Source organism: Clytia hemisphaerica, unplaced genomic scaffold (assembly GCF_902728285.1).
Source record: "Clytia hemisphaerica strain Z4C2 unplaced genomic scaffold, Clytia hemisphaerica genome assembly, whole genome shotgun sequence".
Lineage (NCBI taxonomy): Eukaryota > Metazoa > Cnidaria > Hydrozoa > Leptothecata > Clytiidae > Clytia > Clytia hemisphaerica.
Genome location: NW_027104551.1, coordinates 866330 through 889863, shown reverse-complemented (window position 1 = coordinate 889863; position 23534 = coordinate 866330). Strand labels below are relative to the sequence as shown.

The 23534-nt window shown below is 34.7% G+C and overlaps 1 protein-coding gene across 1 annotated transcript; it reads right to left on the bottom strand.

The window, feature by feature from the left end:
- Positions 1 to 449: 449 nt before the first annotated feature.
- Positions 450 to 22884, bottom strand: LOC136822953 (proteasome subunit beta type-7-like). The gene is made up of 9 exons (XM_067079255.1): positions 22775 to 22884; positions 3730 to 3859; positions 3353 to 3411; positions 3118 to 3211; positions 2831 to 2877; positions 2543 to 2658; positions 1478 to 1536; positions 1201 to 1260; positions 450 to 847 (listed from the first exon to the last, which is right to left on the bottom strand). The coding sequence occupies exons 1-9, from the start codon at positions 22834 to 22836 to the stop codon at positions 635 to 637; spliced, it is 840 nt and encodes a 279-aa protein (XP_066935356.1). The 5' UTR covers positions 22837 to 22884; the 3' UTR covers positions 450 to 634.
- Positions 22885 to 23534: the final 650 nt, after the last annotated feature.

Here is a 23534-nt window from a genome sequence, read left to right as displayed (position 1 = left end):
TTTCGTTTACGTAGGTCTCTGTAACATGCAGCTCGATTTTTTAATGACTCTGAATTTTTAATGTTCAATACACGTTTTTTTTTTTTTAAGAAACACACTTTTAAGAAACATGAGGCTCAGAATGCCTAAAAACTAAGAAACATCTAAGAAACATGCTGAGGCTGAGAATGAGAAAATAAGATTTTTTAACTCGTTTTTTTTAAGAACCTTCCAACCCAGCCTTCCATGAGGCTGATTATGTTAAAAAAGTTTAGAAACATGTAAGAAACATTTAAGGCTCAAAAGGCCGATTTCTTAAGAAACATTGAGGCTGCGTGGTGAAACTAGTTTCTTAAAAAAAAAAAAACGTGTAGTTAGTTGTAATTACTCTTGTAAATATTTGTGCTAGAAATTTTCTGTTAGAAATGTAAATATTTTGATGAAGAAACAAGAAAGTAGAAAATAAATGGTTTTCATTATTAGAACATTTTACTGTTTGGAAAGGTCTTTCACGAGTAAACCATAATGTTAAATAAAAAATTAATTTCGGAGGTGTTATCCTCCTAAATATTCCCTAACTTAGTCATCAGAGATAAGTTCGCAAATGGCGCAAGCCTAGAAATGGGCCCATTAACCAAATAGAAACCGGGGTCCTTTATGTTTCCATAGCCTCTACATCACCAGTTTTTGTAACCGTGGTTTCTTCGACGTCAAACATGCGAACAGAACTAGATAAAACTTCAGTTGTTCCGTGTGGAAATAAATAAGATCGTTGGCGGACGCCCTTTTTGTTCGCTTCGTCGTATGGGCGGATATAATCGACTTTGTCTTTTGTGATGACGCAAACATCAACGTTACTTCCGGAACCCTGTAAAAAGTTTTTTTAATTATGAATGGCGTGTCATGAAGTTACCCCACAAATTTAATTGAAGGGGCAGATATCAGGGAAAAAATCCATGTCACAAATCTATCAGAGTTTGAGATCGTAGTAAAAAGACCTGATTTCACCGATAATTGACATTTCTTTACCTGGGAGGTGCCTTTTTTTAAAAGAGTCTGGTTTGTGAGAAATGGTGCGAGAGGCCCTAACAAGACTTAGGTTGTGCTGTATTTAATGGTAACTTTGTCTTTTTTCCGGAGATATGGTATCTTGAAGCGGGTAGCAATTACAAAAGTAGTCAAGTCAAATTGAATAGTAAATTTGAATATAGTGAAACTTACTAGATCGTTGAAGATACCACCACGGATGGCTTGTCGGACCAATTCCCTTGCTTCATCCAACTATAATTAAAAAAAAAAGATTTAAGAAATTTTTAATTGCAAAATTTGAAAAAGTCTGTTCCCAAAAGAGCTTTAAGGATGGGCTGAATCTTCAAGTCTTTTTCCACAACATCTTCAGTTTTCTCGAAATCTCAATCCACATTTTGTTTGATACGGCCAGTAAGAGATGGTTTATGAGTACGAAAGTACCAAAACTTTATCTCCAAAGTCTTCTCACCTCCATATTAGGTCTAAAACCAGCCTCAAAGACGGCCATGGCAGCTAATGATCCAGATCCTAGAACAGAAAGCGGGGGGGAATGTATATTATCATATTATATGGCCGGACCTTATTAGGACCCCCCTGTTTATTAACTTTTAAGAATATTTTCAGCTGTCAAAGAGAAGGCCCCTTATTTTGCTCTAAATAGCCTTATATTCACCTTATTTTTGGGTTTTCGGAAGTACAATTTCCAACCCCCGGCATTAAATCCCCCCCCCCCGTTTATTAAAATCTCAAAAATTTTGCACCCCTCCTACGTTTATTCGAGCCTCCCCGTTTATTTGGAACCTAAGAGTATGTTTCAAATCACCGATTACTATTTTAAGTATCGAATTCCGTCTCAAAAGTATGTAGACTCTTCACTTTTTCAAATTCTCTCAGCGCACACTTTATGCCATATTAAAAAGTTACGTGCTGTTGGAAAGATATTTTCAAAGAAAATAATATGTAATAGTTATCGGACATTTGCGAGTCCAATATGAGAAATATTTTACGAGTTCCGCGATTTTTCTGTACAATATTTTCCGAGCCTTTAGGCGAGGAAAATAAACGGAAAATCCGGAACGAGTGAAATATTTCCATATTGTACGAGCAAATTTCTGATAACTGGTTTATCGGTGACCCAAATAATGCACACTTTTTGTGTTGAAAGAAAAAACGCAGGGCACTTTTGTAGCATAGTGAAGTTAGATTGCTGCTACCGCTACAATGCAACAACATCTTTTCGTCAATTTATATTTTTACATGTAAAATACAAGATATATTGCACTCTTTTTAACCAATCAGATTGCAGATATTTTTTGGATCGCTGATAAAAATGATTATTACATTTTTGATAAAAATTGAATCTTGAATATTGAAATTTAGTGTCTCATTCTAACTCGACAGCTGTCCCCTGCAGGGACAGAAAAGTTTAGTTATTAAGTTCTAGTATTTAAACTAACACTAACAGAGACAGTGAATGATAGAATAGAATTGTGAAGTTTTTAAAGCATCACACTACATATAAAAAAATTCTCACCCATAGTAACGTAGGGTAATTTATCAGTACTTCCATGAGGAGCAATAGTGTATAAGCATGGTCCACTGACATCAACTCCACCGAGTACTAAAGCTGCACCAATGTGACCTTGATATCTAAAAAAAGAATACAAAAAGCACGAAAAAAGGTTGGATGAGTTAAATCTGAATGTAATTTAGCTTTCAGTAGAATTAGATGAGGTATATTTAATATTTCAAGACTTGATTTATAAAGTTAAGTTATATTAGCGAGAATTTACATTTAATTCAGTGAAATGTTTATTATTACCTGTGTAGATATTGTTTTAACATACGACAAGCAGTTGCAACACGTGGCTGAAACGTAAAAGGTATTTGATGTAAAAAAATTAAGTCTACATGTAAATGACCTAGAAAAATATAGTGAAAAGTCTGAGAAATATTGTTCCACAATAAACCCCAGTTACGCTGTTCCATATATAACCTCAATATTCTAAGAAATACTACTGATATTAGTTTTAAATATATGGTAGTAACCTCTTTGTTATAAAAATAAAAGAAAAAGAAAAAGAAAATCAATCAATGGAAATATGTTACCTTTTTCTGTGTTTCTAATCTATGTAATTCAATGTTAGCGGAGATAATGTTTGTTGTGTATTCTGTATCAGCTGCTGTCCCTGCACCACAACAACTAAAAACGTTTTAAATGAAGAATAATTAAGTAGACGTTAGTTTTCATTTAGAAGTCAATTTCTTGTGTACAAGCATTTCTTCAAGTTGAGGAATTTCGTTCAAATACTATTGGAAAAGCCTCCCAAGTCTCTTTACTTACTAGATGTTCGGTGCAATGTAATGGATTTTGGCGCAGTTCTTGTCTGCAACTACATTTCCCTAAAATAGTATTAATATAAATAATTAGACAGAATCAAATAAAAAACACTGATCAACATTATCATTGCGTCTGCAATACCATGTACTTTATTACTTTGCACAAAAAGAAAAAAAACTGTTGATTTTAGAATACTCAATTTGATCCAGTTTGATCCATTGTTTTAGTTTTGATCATTTCAATACCCTTTTCTTAAACATTTGATTGTTCATGTTTGTCCGCTAAAAAGAATAGCCAAGTTTTATTTAGATGGTTAAAAAAATTGTCTGATCAACTGCAATGCACTTGACACAATTTTTGGGTTATTCAAAGATATATACCTCAGTTGCTCTTGTGTCAGCACCTAGTACAACTCCATCCTTGTAAACCAACCCAACAATGGTTGTACCAGTTTTTCGTGCTTTAGGTAAGTTTAATTTTCCACCTGACGTCCTTACAATGTGCTCATTTCTAGGACAAGAATTACCAGATGTAACCAATTACTATCCCTATCAACTTTCAAGCACCCAAATCAATTACTATAACAGCTTAGTACCGTTGGGCTAAGCTTTTAGGGCAATGTCTTCAATCTTCATGGGAAAATTAGGGGGACAGTTTCATAAGTTATGGGCAAAGAAAGCCACCTTTTTGGGTGGAATTAATGGTTTTCCTTGCATAATTTTTCTTGCATTACCCCCTCTAAACAAAATCTATAGAAGTTTCCCATTCCCATCCCATGCTAGAGAAGCAAGAAAGTGAAAAAAACTAATGAAAATGAAAGAAATAGAATAAGCGAATGTGATTTTTGAATTCCACACCCTCTTTTTGATAAATATGTAAAATTTCAGGCTTCAACTATTACTATGTCACAAAAAAGCTTCCCGTGTTCAGCAGCTTGTGCAAAGGGATTTTATGATTGAATATTGTTCCTTGAATAAGATCATTCAAGAGGTGGGGCCTGGTGTAACCTCCCGTTGCCATGGAAAGAAAAAAGTCACAGCCTATATCTGAAAATGAATATATCATAGGCCAAAAAAAAATAGTCTTGTTTCGGGAAACGCGGGTGACGAAAAAAAAACTCACCCGGTCGCCCGCAAAATTTTTTTTCTTCCATTTTTTGGATTTCGGAGGGCTTGAATGTGCGAATTGTTTTATTTCCTTTGCAGAAAAAAAACTTTTTATGCGTTTCAAAAGACAAAAATCATAAAGTTTTTGAGCGTAAAATATCCTATTGTAAAATACGAAATACTAGAAAATAAAAACACAGTTTTATCTAAATCAAATGTGAGGAGTTTTAACTTTCACTCCTTCATGCTTTCACTCTCTTCCTCTTTTATCAAAATATCTGCGATCAAACGTCTTTGTGAAATATAAACAAAAAGTTTTTTTTTAAACACAAAGAAAACAAAAAAGAAAGGAAAAATCTATTGACGTCACAAAAACTAGAAAAAAATCTACTTTCGTCTTTTATTTATATACATGTTATTTTACTCTTTTACACAAAAGAGGTCTTTAATTGACGAACAGGAACTTCCGTTTTCGTTTAGAGTGCGGTCACACCAAATGATTTACCTCCGCTTATATAGCTGTTGTCATAACAACAAATATTTTTATCTATTTTTTAATGTGACCACTCGAAAAAATGGAAGAAAAAATCCTGAATTCGAGGAATCACCTGTTTTAATAAGCGAAAAATAAGACTTGCTCGATAGCAAGTCTTATCCTAGTTTAAGAAGAATTCCTTTATGTTTAAATAAATAGGTCTATTGAAAATGGCGATTTGTGTTTACTTTTCAAATTTTGAAAATTTTGAAAAGATGTGCACATATTTTATTTGCACCACACACAAGAGAAAAACAATTAAATGGAAAGATTTTATTTCGAATGAATGAATTTTTATCCACACAAATTTTTAGACTTATATGGTGGCCCATCAGTTTCAAAGAAAAAAAAAAATTTTTTCACTCGTCTTTTTTTTTTCTTTTACTTTTACTATTAATGATGATTTTAATTTTTTTATTTTTAATTTTATATTTTATTATTTGATTGTTTTGTTTGCAAAATAGAAAATTATGATATTATGGCCGCAATGGCTTGCCATCGTTTTTCAAAACAACAATAAAAAAAGAAAACGGGTCCGTGGCCCATTAGACTCAATAAACTTCGGCTCCAGTCTTCTCTATGGACTTCTTGCTGAATAATTTTGAAATTGGTAGCGACATCAAGGACTACGAGGTTCAAAGCAATCTAGAACTCATGCCCCAAATTTCTAAACAGTCTGCAACGCGCGGGTAAAATCTTTAACACAGCTCATTTGCTTTCCAAAGCGCCCAGCATTCGAGCGAAGATAGAATATCATTCCGGTGATCAACCATGAGGTGAGAAATCGCTGAACTCTATCTGTTGGCTGCTGTCTTTTCACTCAGATTCTCTGAAAAATTTTATGGATTTTTAATGATGCAAGGAAGAGTAGAGCTGAAATGACAAATGCCAGAAAGATGGTGGTGAGTGAACTTTGATGGTTGCTGCTGGCTATGGGTAGGTTTTTCTTTTCCTTGACATTGTCCTGAATCCCAAATTTCTTTTCTCAATTGTTTTCAAAAGTCAAGAATTGAAAATTTTTGCTCAATCAAAAATATAAAGCCAGAATTCCCTTACCTGCCCACTTCAATTGGAACTCTGGGTTTACTGTCTTTTTTACATGCCAGTTTTTTGTCGGAACAGTTTTTGCTTACCCCCATTTATGCACACTTTTCTGATTACCCCTCCCCCTCCATCCTCTAACTCTATGGAAAATAATACATATAACTGAAATAAAGTGACATTAGTTCGGTCTTAGTTTTAACCAGGGGATGTCAATCGAACGTTCGATTGCGTGCCAATCATCGAACCAATCGAATTAATCGAATTTACTCGAATCCAATCGAATGATTGATTTTCGATTAGTCGAATTGATCGAACGCCAATCGAATTCTAATCGAAACCGAAAAACATGTGAAATTTCGAACTCCGATTATAGCGTTCGATCAACTATGATTATAAACATTCGATCAACTTCGATTAACGTTCAATCAACTTCGATTAACGTTCGATCAACTTCGATTAACGTTCGATCAACTTCGATTAACGTTCGATCAACTTCGATTAACGTTTGATAAACTTCAATCTTTAAAAAGTTTAAATTTTGCGGGGCTAAATTTGGAAGATTTTTTGTAACACCACCATGAAATTCCCTTCCCGCCAAAAGAAGTTAGCGGAAGAATGTTTGCTTAATTCTTGGGGGGGGGGTAATCAAACATAAATCGAATTGATCGAACATTATAATCGAAGCTAATATCGAAACTAATCGAACGTCAATCGAACACCAATCGAACGATAATCAAATCCAATCAAAAAAAAGTGTGAAATTCGATTTGGCTAATCAAAAATCAATCATTCGATTGGCTTCGATTAAGTTCGATTGATTCGGTAATCGAATTTTTCGATTGACATCCCCTGGTTTTAATTTAAAAAAGTAAGATTGGGTTTAAAGCAGCAGTGTGATGGGTCAACAAAAATTTGAGGAACCTGGGGAGGCAATTTCAAAATGTCAATTTTTGAGCCCCTTATTAAAAGTTGATTTGTTAGTAAAAAAATAATGCGAGCGAAGCGACCACAAAATTTTTGGGCATTTTCTTGTTTTTTTGGTCGAAAACTACCAATTCTAAGGTGTAAAAAGAGCAAAGAGACGCTGAAATTAGTAGTAAGAGGCGTTCTTTTGCGCCCCCGCTGCTGGGGGGGAGCACTGCCCCCCTGCCACCACGCTACTGGTTCAAAGGCTTATAATATTTCAACTTTTTCAAAGGAAAACATAGTGTGCACCCCCCAGAATAGTGGGGCAGGTTTTGATGTTTCGGGTCGGAAATTTCCAGGTGGGATTTGGAAATGTTTAGGTTTTAGGTGGGAGAAACAAGGTAAGGTGGGGATTAATTTCTTTAGGTGGGATCTTTGGTGTTTTGATAAAAGTTAATGTTAGTTTTTTCTTGTTTCCAATTTAATTATAATTTTTTCTAAATTTCATATTCTATAAATAATTCTTTTACTATACTAAACTTTTCTTCTTTTTATTATTAAACAGTAAGAATTTGTTTAGTTCCTCGAATTAGTATAATTTTTCGTGGGGATAGCATTTTTAGCTGGGATCTGGGAAACCCCACCCCTTTCATTTTTTTGCTAAAAATTTGATTCTGTGAAAGAGGGTAACTTTGAAAGTCAATTTTCAAAAGAATTGAACTAAGGGGAGATAATTAATTTAGAGGGGTGGCTGCTTGGTTTTGATAGCAAATTAGGGGGCATTTATACTTCTTTTGAATCTTCAAAAATCAAGTTTCTTTGTCCTGGGTTGGTACCCTTGACCTTGACCCCCTCCCCTGGTAGGTCCACTCAACATGTTGTTTTTTACATTAAGGAGAATAATAGTCATGTCAGCCAACAGAAAACCTGGTTGGATGGAATGTAGAAATAAAGCTGCTGACAAGAGACTTGGGAAAAAAAAAGATTTTGGTAAACAACAAACCAAACCAAGTTTTATTAAGGTTCAACGTTTAGAATCAAAAGTTTCAGGGAAGACTCAAATCTACAGTCGATATGGAGCAATCGAGTTTGTCAATATTGAAGCATATGATCGTCTTTGCCTTCAAACTGTCATTCAAGCATGCAATGTCCATTTTGTTGATGAACTTGGTTTCCATCAAACATGTGAGCTTTTGGTTGGACAAAGAGGTCCGTCAGTAAAGCAACAAAGCCAATTTAGTTTGGCTGATATTTACCATATCAGGTTTATCCAAAATCCAATTTACTCTACTTTTCCAACTTTGAATTCATCACGGAAAAGATGTTTGACATCCACTAAGAAGAAGGAAGACTCTGAAGTACCTTCCACTAGCAAACGTTCTCATTATAGCCCACCAACACCTCCACCAAGTATATCTCTCTCTAAAATGATCAAATGTGGCAAAATGATGAAGCCTACCAAAACACTCGTAGAGATAGAACATTTCAATGTACAAGAAATGAAGTGGGATGATAAACGTCAACTTGTTGAATTTCAAATTGATGAGAAACCCTTTGGCAAGGGAACATTTAGAGCTGCATTCATGGCCAATTCTTCTCACAATCTTTTTAAAGGTAAGAAGTGGGTAGTCAAAAAGTATCATAAACAAACTGTGGATGATTTAAAAGATCTTGACCTTGACCCATACCAGCATGGTAGAAAACAGGTCCAAATGCACTCATTAGCAAAAAATCTAGCAGAGTCTTTTACGAGAAGCATAACCTCCATCGAATTCGGCACAGTCTCCTACAACGAAGTGTATTTTGGTATATTAGACGGGGAAGTAGTTACGGTTGAGGAATTCGCCAGTGGCAAGTTTGTGAAATATGTCAACAATAATGGTGAAATCTGCAAGAATGTTGACAAACATGGTCAGAGTAAAGCTGAAGCCTTTGTTCACTTTACGTATCAAAAATCAGAAGAAAAGCTTATGGTTCTTGATATCCAGGGCTGTGGAAAAACCTATTTTGACCCAGAAATTGCAACCGGTGAACATTTTGATGATCAAGGTGAACTCTTGTTTTGTGGTGGAAACCTCTCCCAAACAGCCATCAAGAACTTCAAACATCTTCACCAGTGTAACAAATTTTGTTCTGATTTATTATTAACTCCATTCAAAGATGGAGATAATCAAGCATCAGAAAAGAACACAGAAAGTGAGTAAAAACCTATGAAGAATTTAGAACATGCTAAAACATATTGTCTTCTTGTGTTTAAACAATGTGTTAAAATGATTGTGATTGTAGCATTATTTTTTTGTGTATATTGTGTGGAAGATTAAAATCCAAGTGGGGGCAACCACCTATTCCCATGTGATTTGACCTTGTAGTTACCATAGGAACAAAATTTCAGGCTCTTTATAATTGAATTTTTCTGCTTAGATTTATAGAGCTGATAATCTAGAATCACTCCATTTTACAATATTCTATTCTGTGTACACAGGAATTTTTTGTTGCTTCACTTCATTAAGAGTTCTTTATTTACATTTAATATTTTGTTAAATTTGCTTGATCCAGGGAGGTCAAACATTTAATATTTTGTTAAATTTGCTTGATCCTGGGAGGGTCAAGCAGTTATTACAAGACACTAACTGCTTTTTCGCAAGAAGTTAGTAACACCACCATCCTTGGTACACTTAGTACGTTGTTATACTAACTGAATTTGGGGTCAAATTTATATACACTACCCTTGAAAAAGGCTTTGATATATCTTAGATTCAATTTTCCATCTTTCAATAAGAACATTTTAGAAAATCAAATTTCTATGGCAACCAACAAATCGTTTTTTAAATTAAAAAAAAATCGAAAATTTGAAAAAGAAATCAACTTCCTAGAAATTCTTTTGGTAATTTACGGTAAGGCCGTTTTCATTCTAAAATTCTCATTTTTATCCAATTGGCGAAAGTTTATGCTCGCAAAAACACTTTGTCCTCAAATTCGACCTTGTGAAAGTTTCTGCTCGTGAAAGTTTGTACCCCTAAAGTACTTTAGTACTTTTAGTAGTAGTATTTTTAGTAGATTAACAAATAAGCAAGTTTGAAACCAAAAATAAAAATTTCATTACATTTTTGGATAGGCTTGAATGTGAAATTTAATTCTTCAAAAAGTGTTTTAGCTTGTTTCAAATCAAAGATAGAAGTTTTTTGTTTTTATGATATATAAATGAGTCAATAAAGACAGTTTTTACTTTGTTTTTAAGATTTAGACACTACTTTGTTCCTGTAATATATATTTCGTTTGTTGGATCAAATTATTAAATTTCTTTCTGTCATTGCTTCAATTACCATGATAATGTCTCGTATTGGTTCCGTTGAAAAATTGAGTCATGTTTTATCAAAACCATATTTAACGTATGACAATGGTGGGGGTTTAATCAACTAAATTTTTTAATATCCAAATATAGAAAGAAATGCATTAATCTTCCTTGTTACTTTTATAGAAATATTGATGTCTCTAACTTTCGTTTTTAAAGTTTGTTTTACATTTCTTTTTTTCAGTTTATCAAATTAAAATGAATACCAGCTGGAAATATGATGACTTACTTAAGGGAAAATTGGAGTTGTATGTTGCTCAATGTTTAAAACGAACTGAGATTGTTGAACTTATGAAAAAAGAATTTGGCAACTATCCTTGGAGTTTGAGTACTCTAACCAGGAGATTCAATCATTTTGGAATTAGATATACTGATACTGAAGTTCCTGTCGAGTCTGTCAGAGAAGCTGTTTCAACTGAACTTCGAGGTCCAGGGCGACTTTTGGGCTACAGAGCCATGCATAAAAAACTACGTGTTGTTCATGGTTTGAAAGTTCCTAGGAGTCTTGTTCATGATGTTATGTTTTTGGAAGAAAGTCAATTACTGAAGGACAGAAGACCCTGTCAGAAGAAAAAGAGAGTGAAGGGTCATTTTGTATCAAATGGACCTAATTGGGTACACTCCTTTGATGGCCATGATAAGCTTATGGGCTATCAGAACAGCACCTTCCCTCTAGCTGTGTATGGCTGTATCGACACTGCTAGTCGAAAGATACTTTGGCTCAAAATTTGGACTTCTAACAGCGACCCAAAGCTTGTTGGTAAATGGTATCTTCAACATATCATTGAGACGAAAAGGATTTCAAATATGGTTCGCCTTGATAAAGGTACTGAAACAGGTGATCTTGCGGCTATTCATTGTTTCTGCGTTCCCGTTGTGACGAAAACTTGGAAGACCCTTCATCTGTGATACACTATGGTCCATCAACCTCAAATCAGGTACTTTATAGGATTAATTTAAGAAACAACAATTGCGAAGTAAAACATCATCTTTTGTCTGAGGTTGAAAACGCAGAAATACTACAATTAAATAGATTACACTTTTTTATAAGAACACGAAAAGCCTTCAGATGTTCTAGATTTTTTGAACTTTCAGCCTAACAACGTTCTTAAAATGTTCTTATTTTTGGAGGTTTTTATTTCCTAAGAAATTGCATATTTTGTAGTCTTCAAAGCCTTCAAATGTTCTTGCTATGTACTCCTGTGTACTCAATTTTTTTGGCTTGTCAAAGCCAAGAAAAAACCCGTCAATCTCATTTGAAGACTACAAAATATGCAATTTCTTAGGAAATGGTACCGAAATACTAAAAACATTTCTACAATCTGCTACAATCATTTTTGGCTTTCCTCAGAGCGTTTTTGAAGGAAATTGCACTTGAAATGTAAGAAAATATTGCTCGTGTAGCCTTAGCTGTCATAATGTTTGTGTAATTTGTAACAGGGTATTTAAGAGAAGGTCAGACTTTGGAGTAAACTGTAGATTGTGTTCTTTAGAGTAAACTGTACATTGTGTTACTGCTCATTTTGAAGGAGATAACAACCTCTCATTTTGTCTTCATCAACTGTTTTTTTGAAACTCAAAACCAATTTCAAAATGTTTAAATACATATGTTATTCTCTTTGGTTTATGAAATATTTAAAACACTTTTTTATTGGTATAGATTGAGCGATGGTGGAAAGAACTACATGAAAGACTAGAGAAATTCTTCAAAGGTCAACTCCTTTTCTTAAAATGTGGTGGACATTACGATCCAAGTTGTGAACAAGACAGGTAAGTAATTTGCTTTACATCAATCTTATTTTCTGCATGCAATAATTGACCAAAGATGAATATTAAGATCCGATAACGCTCCGCAACGCATACGTCAAGTTATTGAGGTTCAAGTTATTGTTTCATAATGTTCAGTGTTTGATATAGAAATATCTGTTCGCCTTTTTAGACACCATGTCTGCAAACTGTGGCAAAAACTGTTAAAATTTAAAAGAGTTTTGACTTTTTGGTGGTACCATTCAGTATGCTTTTGTACGTTTAGGATGATTTTAGCCTATATCATGATCCCAATCCTCCAAGCCGAACTTAACACATTCAAAGATGTCATCTGGAATTGCCATCGCATTAGATATCAAAAAGACCAAGTTTTACCAGACGGTGTTCCCAACCACATTTATACCGTACCTGAGGTGCATGACCTTGTTGAATGTGGTAAGTTCCAGTCAACTTTTATTCGATTATTGATGTCTTCAGCTCAGTTTTTGCGAAGATAATCTGTGGCAAATCTTTTTTACAATACTTAGGTATTTGCTTCCAGGCACATACGCTAATCGTTGATCTTTACAGCGTAATTTTGATGAACCAGGCATAGTGTCCTTCAGGGTCTCTTCCCCCATGCCTAGAATGAAAATTTTCCATCCCCCCCTCATTTTTCCCCACCCTGCCTCCAAAGATTTTTCTGTCCCCCCCCCTCAAGCATAAAATTAAAAAGCTGTAATTTGATGAACTTAACGCTTATTGTTTTCCCTAAGTTAGTTCTAATTCAAGAATAAATGGAAAGGATGGTTGTTTTTAAACCATAATATTAATAAAACTAAGCATTATGCTATATCATCTCATAAAACCAGTTGTTTTTCAATTTTGAATTGATTTTGGTGAGTCCCCCCCCATGCCTAGAGTGAAAATTTTCCATTCCCCCCACCCTGGCTTCAAAAAAAATTCTTTCCCCCCTATACGTCCTTTTGACCTCAAAACCCATTTCCCCCCTGAATCCAGGGGGGGAGGACACTATGCCAGGTACACGCTTTTTTTTATAAGAATAGTGAACTTTGGATGAGGGTCAAATATTCTTAAGAAATTGCCAAAATTGAGGGTGAAATAATTCTTAACGTATTCTTACTTTTTTAGACTTGACTTTTTTACAAACACGAGAAATGATTTTTTGAGAATTTGGCTTTTTGAAGCTAACATTACATTCAGCCTCAAAGTTTAAATTCAAATCTAACAAAGGAAGCAGTTTCTTTCTGGGTACCCAAATTCTGTGTAACTCACACTGAGGGTATTCATAGAGTATTCTTACGATTTGGCCAATTTTCACCCTGATATTCTTATATAAAAAGCGTGTAGCATAAGTTTTTACTAAACCTCGTAAAGAAATTTCACTTTAGTAATGAAACATTTTGTGGCGTCTCCGGTACTTTAGACCCCAAGTTTAAAAAAAAGCAATCTTGGAATTTATAAACTCTTTTATTTATCTCCTCCCCGTGTACTTCTTGACTGACCTTCTTCATTGTAGGCTTTGATGTATCAGACCAGGATATCCAATCCCTTATAGATGAATCGGGAATCACACCAGAAGATGCCGACTACCTTGATGATGATTTTAGGCATCTATGTGAACAATATCTACCAAATCTAGAGCTCGTTAAACCTCATGAATGTCAGGAAGCGTATATATACTTAAAACGAGAGATTGAAAATGGCAGTTTTTAAGAAACTTAACAATTAAGTTTTTTTCTCCACACCGTATTTCCTCTAACTACTTTAATGGGATAAACTTTCGCGGGGATTAAATTTCGCGGATTTCGCGGATTTGGGTGTCATCCGCGAATTATTTCTAAACAAAACTCAAAATATGTGAAAATACTATTTGAATGGTTATTTGCATCAAAGAGGCGCAAATCATGTGTATTTCAACAACCAACATGCATGATTTGACAGTAAAAGTCACAAAATCGTGAAAATATTGCCACTCAATAGTGCCACCCGCGAAATTTAATCCCCGCGAAAGTTTATCCCATTAAAGTAGCCAATAGCCAGGCTATGATTCACACCTGTTGCTCTTACACTGACCTTATCACTATGGTAAGAAAAATAGTTTGAGGTAGTCTTTGATAAAAAAGATCTACAAAAATAAGTACTTAATAAGGGATTAATTTTCACGGGGATTAATTTCGCGGTTGAGCTTTTTTTCATGATTTTAGTTTCTGTTACGGTCGGCTACTGTACAATTTTGTTTTGTTTATCATTAAAGTTGCTTGTTTTTAGTAACTATTTTATTATATAAATGTATTTCTTATTTATCCTATACTTAGTTTTTCCAATACATACTGTAATCAGCTTGCGTGAGCTTTAAAGCTTTTTTCACATATACGTAAAATTCTACTTCAGACCTTGAAGGGTGGGAATTCACCTAAGCTTTACGTAGTGTATTAAGGTCTTATGTAGAATTTGCTTACGATCAAAAAGTTTTGGACGGAAGGAAAAGTCACGTAAGACCCTCTTAATCAACAAAAACTCTACATAATGTCGGGGAAATTCCCAAAAGACAGCCTTACGAACAATTTTCCGTAAGGTCTTAAATAAAATTTTACGTACATGTGAAAAAAGCTTAAGAGGAAAAAGTTAAATATAGTATTCTGAAAAAATTTGTCAGTTATATTTTTTAAAGTTTTGTGTTAATTGTAATGATTTATTGTTAACTTTATTACCAAAAGATTATTATATCCTCAACCGCATGTTTACTATTTTTTTCTGGTTTTGCACTAATTTCAAACCCTCTTGGATTTATAGATAGATATCGTGGTTTCTTTGATTTCGAAGATTTAGTTTCGTCAAATTTTATCAAATTAAATATGCCTTCGTCAATGTGATTAAAGCCGGGTTTTATCCTGACCCTTTCAGAAACCCTCCTACAGAATGGTTGGTCACTTGCCGTACTCTTTACTTTACTTTACAGATTTTCGTTCGGCAAAACATTCCATCCCGTCAAATTTAAAATTCATATCATAGGTCATCCGCAAAAACAATTCCAAACATTAACATAAGTCTCAAATTTCCCTAAGATCACCCTCCTCGATTTCAGCTGAAAGACTGAAGGACAAGAAACGAATTTCAAACCTCTCAGGCAAGAAAATGAAATGGGTTTTTTTAACTCGTTTGTTTTCGAGTGGGACATTTTGGCAATTCTGGTGGTAAATTGTTCATTCGATCCGGAATTGGGTATTATCGGAGCTGTGGGAAGAAAAAAAAATTATAGCAAAAAAAAATAGGTATTACTGTAACTAGAAAAAAAATTAAAAGAAATTGAAAAAAAAAATTTGAAACTGATGGGCCGAGAATTTAAGAAGATAAATATTTTTTTAATAAAGAAAAAATTAAAAATGAGCCTGAAATAAAAATAACAAGAAAAATATTTTTTAATCTTTTTGAAACTGATGGGCCGAGAATTTTAGAAGATATATATTTTTTTTAATAAAGAAAAAATTAAAAATGAGCCTGAAATAAAAAAAAAAATTAAAATAACAAGAAAAAACAAAAAAATATTTTTTAATCTTTTTGAAACTGATGGGCCACCATAGACTTATTAGAAATGCTGATTGAAGTTTTCCGACGCGCCGCTTAAAATAAGCAAAAGTGGTGATTCCTTTTTAGCATTAGCTAAACTTATATTTTGGTGTGACCGCGCTCTTAGTTGTTTGAAATCTTTAGGCGAACCCTAAAAATATTTTTGTTTCCGGTCCACCGGGTGACGAAAAAAACACTCACCCGGCCGGCCGCAAAAAAATTTTTTTTGCTAAATGTTGATCCCAAAACTCGATTTTGTAAAGCACTCGTAGAAGTTAAAATGATGGTCTTCTTTACCTTAAATCATGGAGGTATAAAGAAACAGGAGAAGTATGCTATTGTAACCAAGCTCGCCCTACGATTAAAAAAATTTACGGTGTATGCATGCTCATAATCTCATATATCGTGCATTCTTAATGAGCTCTTTTATCCATAGGTGAAATCCTATTGGCTCATTTAAGCTTTAGAAATTAGATGAGACAAGATTCATTGTTTCTGACATCAGTGTAAGAAAATATTTGAACTAAAAAAAGGCCTGTAAACTTGGCAATCCTTCATCAAATGATAAGATTTTTCGATCAATGTTTTCCTTAAGGTGAAGTCTATTGCTTGATACTTTCCTCCAAAATCCTCCAGCGATTTTATGTCTACACATTGAGTCTGAAATCGTGTGTGCTTATAAAGAACTTTTCATTTTCTGACTTGAGAAAATATATTTTTGAAACAAAATTGAACGGATAGCGAAATGGAACATAAACTTGCTTCGTGGACGAATTTTTATCTAATTTTCGTATATTAAAAGACGAGAATCTTCAATACTGATTATTAGAATGTTCATAGCAAACTTGAGTTCTACTAAAAAGTCTTATTTCATCGGGCGAGCTTAGAATTTCTTTTGATACATTTTATAAAAGAAATCAAAAGACTTTAACGACCAATTACCAACACATTCAACTCCTGTTTTTCTTTATACCTCTATGCTTAAATCTGTAGTAACTTGACACCGCTACAGGCTTCGGCATAAGAAAAATTCACGTGTGATCATCGCACGCCTAGATTTTGATTTATAGTGGTTTAGGCGTGTGATTATTTAAATACTTAATTTTCATCGTTTATATTTTCAATTGGGTTACAATTATCTCTAAGAACTGGACACTCTCTTTCATTTTGAATATTTATCTTCAATTGCTCAAGGCTCCAAACTGTGATTACGAAGTGAACTTTTTTGAGAAAAAATTAGAGTGAGAGAAACATTTCCCCAATTTTTTAAATCCTCACTTTATGAGTGTTTCTTTTTATTTTACTCACAAGTCAGCATGATTCCTTTTATAAAATCAAAGCTGTTTACTTACTGAAAAGTCCCCACTTTGTGAATGCTTCTATTTATTTTACTCACAAATCAGCATGATTCTTTCATAAAAACCAAGTTGTATATAAAAAAAACATTCTTAAAAGTTGAGTTGCAAGCAAGAATTAACAAAAAACAATGCAGGGTTTAGTGTGAGATGAATAAAATTTCATTTCTATAACAATGATCAGGATAAAACCTTCATACCAAGTGATTTCTAGGCGTGCATTTTACAGTAGCATATAAAATATCACGTGCGATAAATCACACGCCTCAAAAACTGATTCACGAAAGTTTTCCAAACAAACAAACTAACCCTAACCCTAACGATGATGTACGAAAAAAAATGCGGCCGGGTGACGACGAAATAAATTTTCACCCGGCCGGTGGACCGGAAACAAAAATTTTTTTCGGGTTCGCCTTAGTTAAAATTTTTTTTTTAGCGGCCGGGTGACTCTCAAAAAATAGTTCACCTGGTCGATTTCCAGAAACAAAACTTCTTTTTTTTTTGGCCCAAGAGATATTACAGTAAAAGGAAATAAGGCAAAATGACGTCATCAAAAAATAAAAATTGTCAAAATTCGAAGATTATTGGTTTTTTGGAAAGAAGACCCTCCAGTGAACATAAAATATTATTATGAAAACGTTTGAAAATTTGTTAAAAAAAGTCTGTTGGTCAAAATTGATATTTTCAATTTTTGCCTGTTGAAGGTTGGAGCTTGGGGTACGCCCAGCACATTACAGACAATATGCTAATGGCTAATAGAGAAGGATTTTCAGACTTTTTCGTAATAATATTTTATGTTCACAGGAAGGCACCGTGAGATTGAGTAACTTGCATCAATGGAGGCTAACTTGCATAGCCATCAAATGACTGACCAATCAAAGCAGCAAAATTTCAAAACAAATAAACTACGCAGCTCCGTTCACAGCTCTACTGTACCATTTTTGTTTTGATTTAACTTTGTCACGTGCGTTTGGTTTGGGAATGCGAAAATTTGCAAAGAAAAATAAGCCTTGAGCACAAAAAATGCTTTTTTAAACACTTTTTTCCACCGAAAAACAAATAACTTTTATAGACTTACCTTCCCCAAACATTGAAGAAGCCTCTCCTAATTAAAAGTAAATGAAGTTTTACTGAAGGAGGGATGAGGCTGGGACTATCTATTTAAAAGATATGGACAAAAAAAGGCACTTTTTTGGGTGATAATTAAGATTTTACTTAGAAACTTTAATTCCCTTACCCCCGTCTCGAGCCCCCCTGATATGAGCAAGGGAACCATGTTGGCCACCCCTACTGAAAATTTCAGATCAAAACAAACAAGGAATTAATTCTTGCAACTCGATGAAAATTGGAAAAAGCTGGTTTTTTGACTGTTTCTGATCCTAAATTGCTATTTTTTGGTAAAAGCTATGCAATTTATGTTTGGATTTCTAGAAAGCTTACCCATTCATTGTCAATATATTTTTTATTCCAAAGTAATCTCTTCATGGAATAAAAAGATATAGTCAAATCTTATAGGGTTATTTTTGAAATTCGTTTTTCGCATTTCGCCATTTTACCCTATGCAAATGCTTGTGTTGTATTTTAATGACCAGACAGGTCATTTATTTGAGGGCTATGCATGTTAGCCTCCACTGATGCAAGTTACCCAATCTCACAGTATTCTTTCCAAAAGAACAAAATTTTTTGAATTTTGGCATATCTTTATTTTTCGATGACGTCATCGTTTCACCAGACTAAAGGACTATTAATATAACTGGAACCAAATCTTTATTGAAGTTTGGATCATTTATCAATTGTCTTGGTTTTCCAGGGTTTAAATTTTAGAATCAATTGGGAGTAAAGAGCTTTTAACAGATTTTAAAAAGGTTTACCAATTCTTTAGATATAGAGCACGAAAAGTTTACACATCAGTAAAATCGTATTTTTTAATCGAACATTGGCACATGCATTTCCAAGTCCAACACCCATTATAGGTCGCTACCCACTCATTATTTTATGGTCGTCGCACAAGGCGCACAGCTCGGGCGCTTTGATCGCTGAACGCTTTTCTCATTCCGCTGATCCAAAATAAAGGGGAGATATCCTGCACATTTCTTTTTTTCTATTGTTAATATTTTTTTGCACACGGTACAAGAAAGTTAATATCTCATCTGATTGGCTGATTAAAAAAGAACAATAGGGAAGCTGCACAACTCAGCGAAAAAAGTTGAAAAGTTTCAACTCTTGTTGTGCTCAAAGCGACAGCCTTTGAAGGCTTGATTTATGTAATTTATGCAATAATTAAGCCGTGCGCCTTGTTCGACGACCATAAAATGCTGAGTGGGTAGCGAGCTTAAAGTGTTTCTTGCTAAATAACCATTTCTAACTGATATGGAAAACTTTGAAAAAAATTCTGTGAGACGGAAATTTGTCTGAGACAGAAGAACTTTGATCACTGACTGATCTGCATCATTATAGCCCAAAAATCTTTGGGGTATTTCGTGCCATACCATGGATTGTTTTCATTTTGTCAAAAAGGATACCTTTCTTTACCAAAATTTCAAATTAAATGCAGCAAAACGTTTCAAAAAAAATACAGAACAGGCCATTTTTCATGTCCTTTTATATAAACATCCAAAAGACAAAACAATGGAAATGCGTCAATCTGTTCAGCTGACCAAAATGACACAAAAATGACAAAATGACCTGTCAAGACATTCTAATATCTTTTTGTTTGGTAAAGCAACCAATTTCAAATAAAAAGTATCTTGACAAGGAATAAATAAGCTTTTCATATAGCCAAACAGAATTACCAAAAAAAAATATATCAAAGATTCAATTTCAGCCATTTTCAGCCAAATCCAACTTTTGTTCTTGCTGGGGCTTCGTGGAAACTTATCCTGTCCATGTGTAAACATTCCCGCATGTTTGTTATGTACTTGACTACCTGTTGTCAAACCGGGATAAGATGGGGGTACTGAAATAAAAAGCTGGAAAAAACTCTTGTCTATATTGCTCATTCCGACAATGACTTTTTATTTCTGTCTATCTTCTCTGAGGCTTCTTTCTGACCCCCTGGTGACTTTTCTAACTTATTTACTATGTTTTCTGACTATTCTAAAGTGTTTTAATTTACCTTGAAATATCGACCCGACCGGGGATCGAACCCACCAAATGAAAGAGTTTCTGATCAGAAACCCAGCGCGCTGTCCGTTGAGCCACACTCACACAGCAGAACACAAAATTTGGAAATACTTATAGAATGACAAAAAAGACGGGGGTAATGTTATTATAATATAGGAAGCAGTACCCCTTTTTTAACCTGACTGAAATTTGACCTGACTAGCAACCCGGGGCCTAAGGCGCTGAGTATGCACCCGGCACAGTGACAAGCCGTTACTAGCAATCCTGACCTAAGCAATTCCAAACAAGAAAAACCATAATTTCGACCTCAAAAGGTGACTTTCTTTGCCAATAACTTTTGATAGAATTGTTCCCCTAATTTCCCCTTTTCAGTAGGTCCTCCAAACTTCCAAAAAAACAATGCCCTAAAAGCTTAACCTCACGAAGCCCTAGCTAATAATATAACCCCCTGGTTATTCTTTGTATTCTTATCCTATAAATATAACGGAACGGCCATTCTACGGAAATTGCTGTCAAGTGACTTTTTTCTACCATTTATTTGTTACGTCACAAGAAGTTCCCACTTCACATTTTTAAATAACAAAATGGCGAAAGGACGTTTTTTTAAGTTTATGATTATTGAAAGAATTCAGTTGATTTTAAGGTTTTAATTATTTCTTTTTCTTTTGCCATGTGTTCTAAAAGATTCTACAATGTTTGGGGGAAATCAAATATCCAAAAGTTTTTCTATTTTTCATGGAAAAATGAGCTATAAAGGCAATTTCTTTGCTTAAGGTTTGATTTTTCTTCGTGAATTTTCATTTTCAATCTTCTTTAAAGATTTTAATATTTTATCAATTATCTTGGAATTTTCAGGGTTTATTCTAGAACTATTTGGGAGTAGAGAGCTTTTTACAGATCTTAAAAAGGTGGTTTACTAATTCTTTAGATATAGTCCAAAAGTTTAGACATTGGTAAAACTTATTTCTCCGATCGAACATTGACACACGCATTTCCAAATTAGACATGCGTGGCGTCCTTTCCGGTTATATCGGACACATTGCCTCTCTTTAAATTAGGGGCAGCGTCCATATTCAAAGTCGTCACGCGTAACGGGAAAAGACCGTTAGTGGGTAGGTATATTGGAATGTTGAGAGTTAGCTGTGGCATTGATGATCAAAATGAAATTCCACTAAAAATTCCAAGGAAAAATATATATAAGATCGCTTACCGTACACTCAATTTTACGCTTTTTCCTTTAGCACGCTATCCAAAATCCTTTCTGAGCTACTTTAGGCAGTTAGGAACATTTGGCGAGTTCCTGTACACGGCTGCAATCAAAAAAATCATAACGTCACTCAATAAAAAATGGCGTTCGTGTCTTTTCGCACTTTTTTTAGCCTAGACGATGTAGCAAACATAGTAAGTATAAGCACACTGTGCTTTTAATTGGCTGACAATTTCTTTTGCGTCAGAAAAACTTTTTCAAACTTTCAGCGATGATTGATCAAACTGTTACAATGAAAATTATCCAGCGCATTTTTTATCTTCTTACCTTCTTCATCTTTAATGAAGCACTCAAAGTTTACTGAAAGTAAGCACATAAGATATTCTTATAATTAATGATATTCATTTAAACACGCTTCGTTATGCGCTGCGGTGGAGTGCATGACGTAACTTGCGCGGCAACTAACTCGCCTTCTGTTGGAAGATCATATTGGGCGTTTTGGCGTTACCACCCTCGATGCAGCGAGCGCCTTTGTCTTTCCGCAACTCTTTCCACCATTTTAGATGGCCTTAACAATAGATCCAAAAGGGCGCCATAATCTTGGAAGATAATTTGTTTTGGTCTCCGGCTTTGGGAAGTAGCAATGTTTTTGGTTGTTTTCGATGGAAAATGGTAAGAAACTTAAGTTTACAAGTGTCATTTAGTTTTTGCTGGCTTATAGAATGGCAGGATCCTGGATGGTTTCCCTAACTGTTAGGGGTTGTTTCAGAGTATAACATTTTTGCCTCGGGAGTTTTAAAAACAAAGGCTGTTTAAAAATTGTGATGGAATTCGGCCGTTGTAAACATCCGAAAATGACAACATTTATTTCCCCCGTTTCTCGGTTCCGGCATCCTGGCAAGACGTCCATATGAGATAGACCCGGGCATCCCGAAAAACCTTGACCGTTTATTCACGAAGAATTCCATGCGAAGACAACATCACAGAAAAAGAAAAGATAAGTACTTTAGCGGGCCGCTTGTTTTCATTTTAGCGGGAATGGCAGCAGCTTCGGTAAGATTTTGGTCAAATTATGAAGACCGTTAAGAAGGTGGGTAGGTATGTTTTGAAAGTAACGGTCTTTTCCCGTTACGCGTGGCGACTTTGAATATGGACGTTGCCCCTTACTGGAACATTTGTAAAAAAAAGAGCCTTTTTAGTGGAAAAACACTGGAAAAAGTGCCCTTTTTGACTACCAACGGACGCTGCCTTACCTTTCTAAAATATGGCCTGCAGAAGAAAGCTAGCTAGACTGTCTGATTTTGATTTTTTTTCCAGGCAGGTTTTTTTATTCCCCCCCCCCTTCTGAGGGCCTTGAGAGTAATCCAAAAGATAGTGATTACTGGATAAAGTTAAAGAGAGTGGGTAAAAAAGATTCCACTCGCTAAAGAAAGTATAAAATCAAAAAAAGAAAGAAATACCTGACACAATTTTCGAAATTAAAGCCTGGCTTTGGGTACTCTTCGACTGCTGCCGACGCCATTTTTTGAATCTAGCTTTGTCATGTTGCTAGTGCGCAGGTACCTTATTTCACTTTCGATTTCGATATCTATTTTGATTCAATGTAATCTGCCGAACGAGTATTTTCAAGGGAGATTTTCGGAATAGCGATATTTCGTACAAAACTCAGAAGGCCAAATTATATTTTCTCATCCTTCGAAACGTTCTGAATAAAAATAACCTTGCAAAATCAAAGCCGAAAAATAGCTCTCAGTGCTGGGTGGTGGATATGATTGATACTTTTCATGTCAATTAAAGTAGATTGTAGTTATCAGTTCGGTACTTTGAAATATATACGTTGGACGAACCTTTTTTACAGTCGTAACTAGTCCAGACTCCAGACTCTATCACGAGCGTGTTTATCAATCCGAACGACAGGACGGACCTGGAGGACCAGCCGTGACCAATAATGGGCTTTATATCTAACTGTGATTTTTCGTCTTTGCCCATTTATTTCAAAATTTTCTAGCTACCCAGCACCATATCTTTCTTTCACTTCTTTATCTCTCCATTGCTATGGCAAGTCGGTGAAGCTGAGTTGGTTGGTAGGTATGTATTTTTGGAGACTGCAAAATCCGAAAATCCTTTGTCAAAAATTCTTGTTGCTCGCAAGAGCAGAGGAACTTGAATAGTCCAGACACGGTGTCGGTGCATCAGGCGATGGGAATTTGATGTTCTGTT

Bases quoted from the DNA above. Each gene is read 5' to 3' on its own strand.
- LOC136822953 (XM_067079255.1), bottom strand. From the start codon at position 22,836: ATGGCGTCGGCAGCAGTCGAAGAGTACCCAAAGCCAGGCTTTAATTTC. The intron at 3,412-3,729 runs GTATATATCTTT...ATACTATTTTAG, and splicing joins CTGACACAAGAGCAACTGAG to GGAAATGTAGTTGCAGACAA. The intron at 1,261-1,477 runs GTGAGAAGACTT...TTTTAATTATAG, and splicing joins GTTTTAGACCTAATATGGAG to TTGGATGAAGCAAGGGAATT.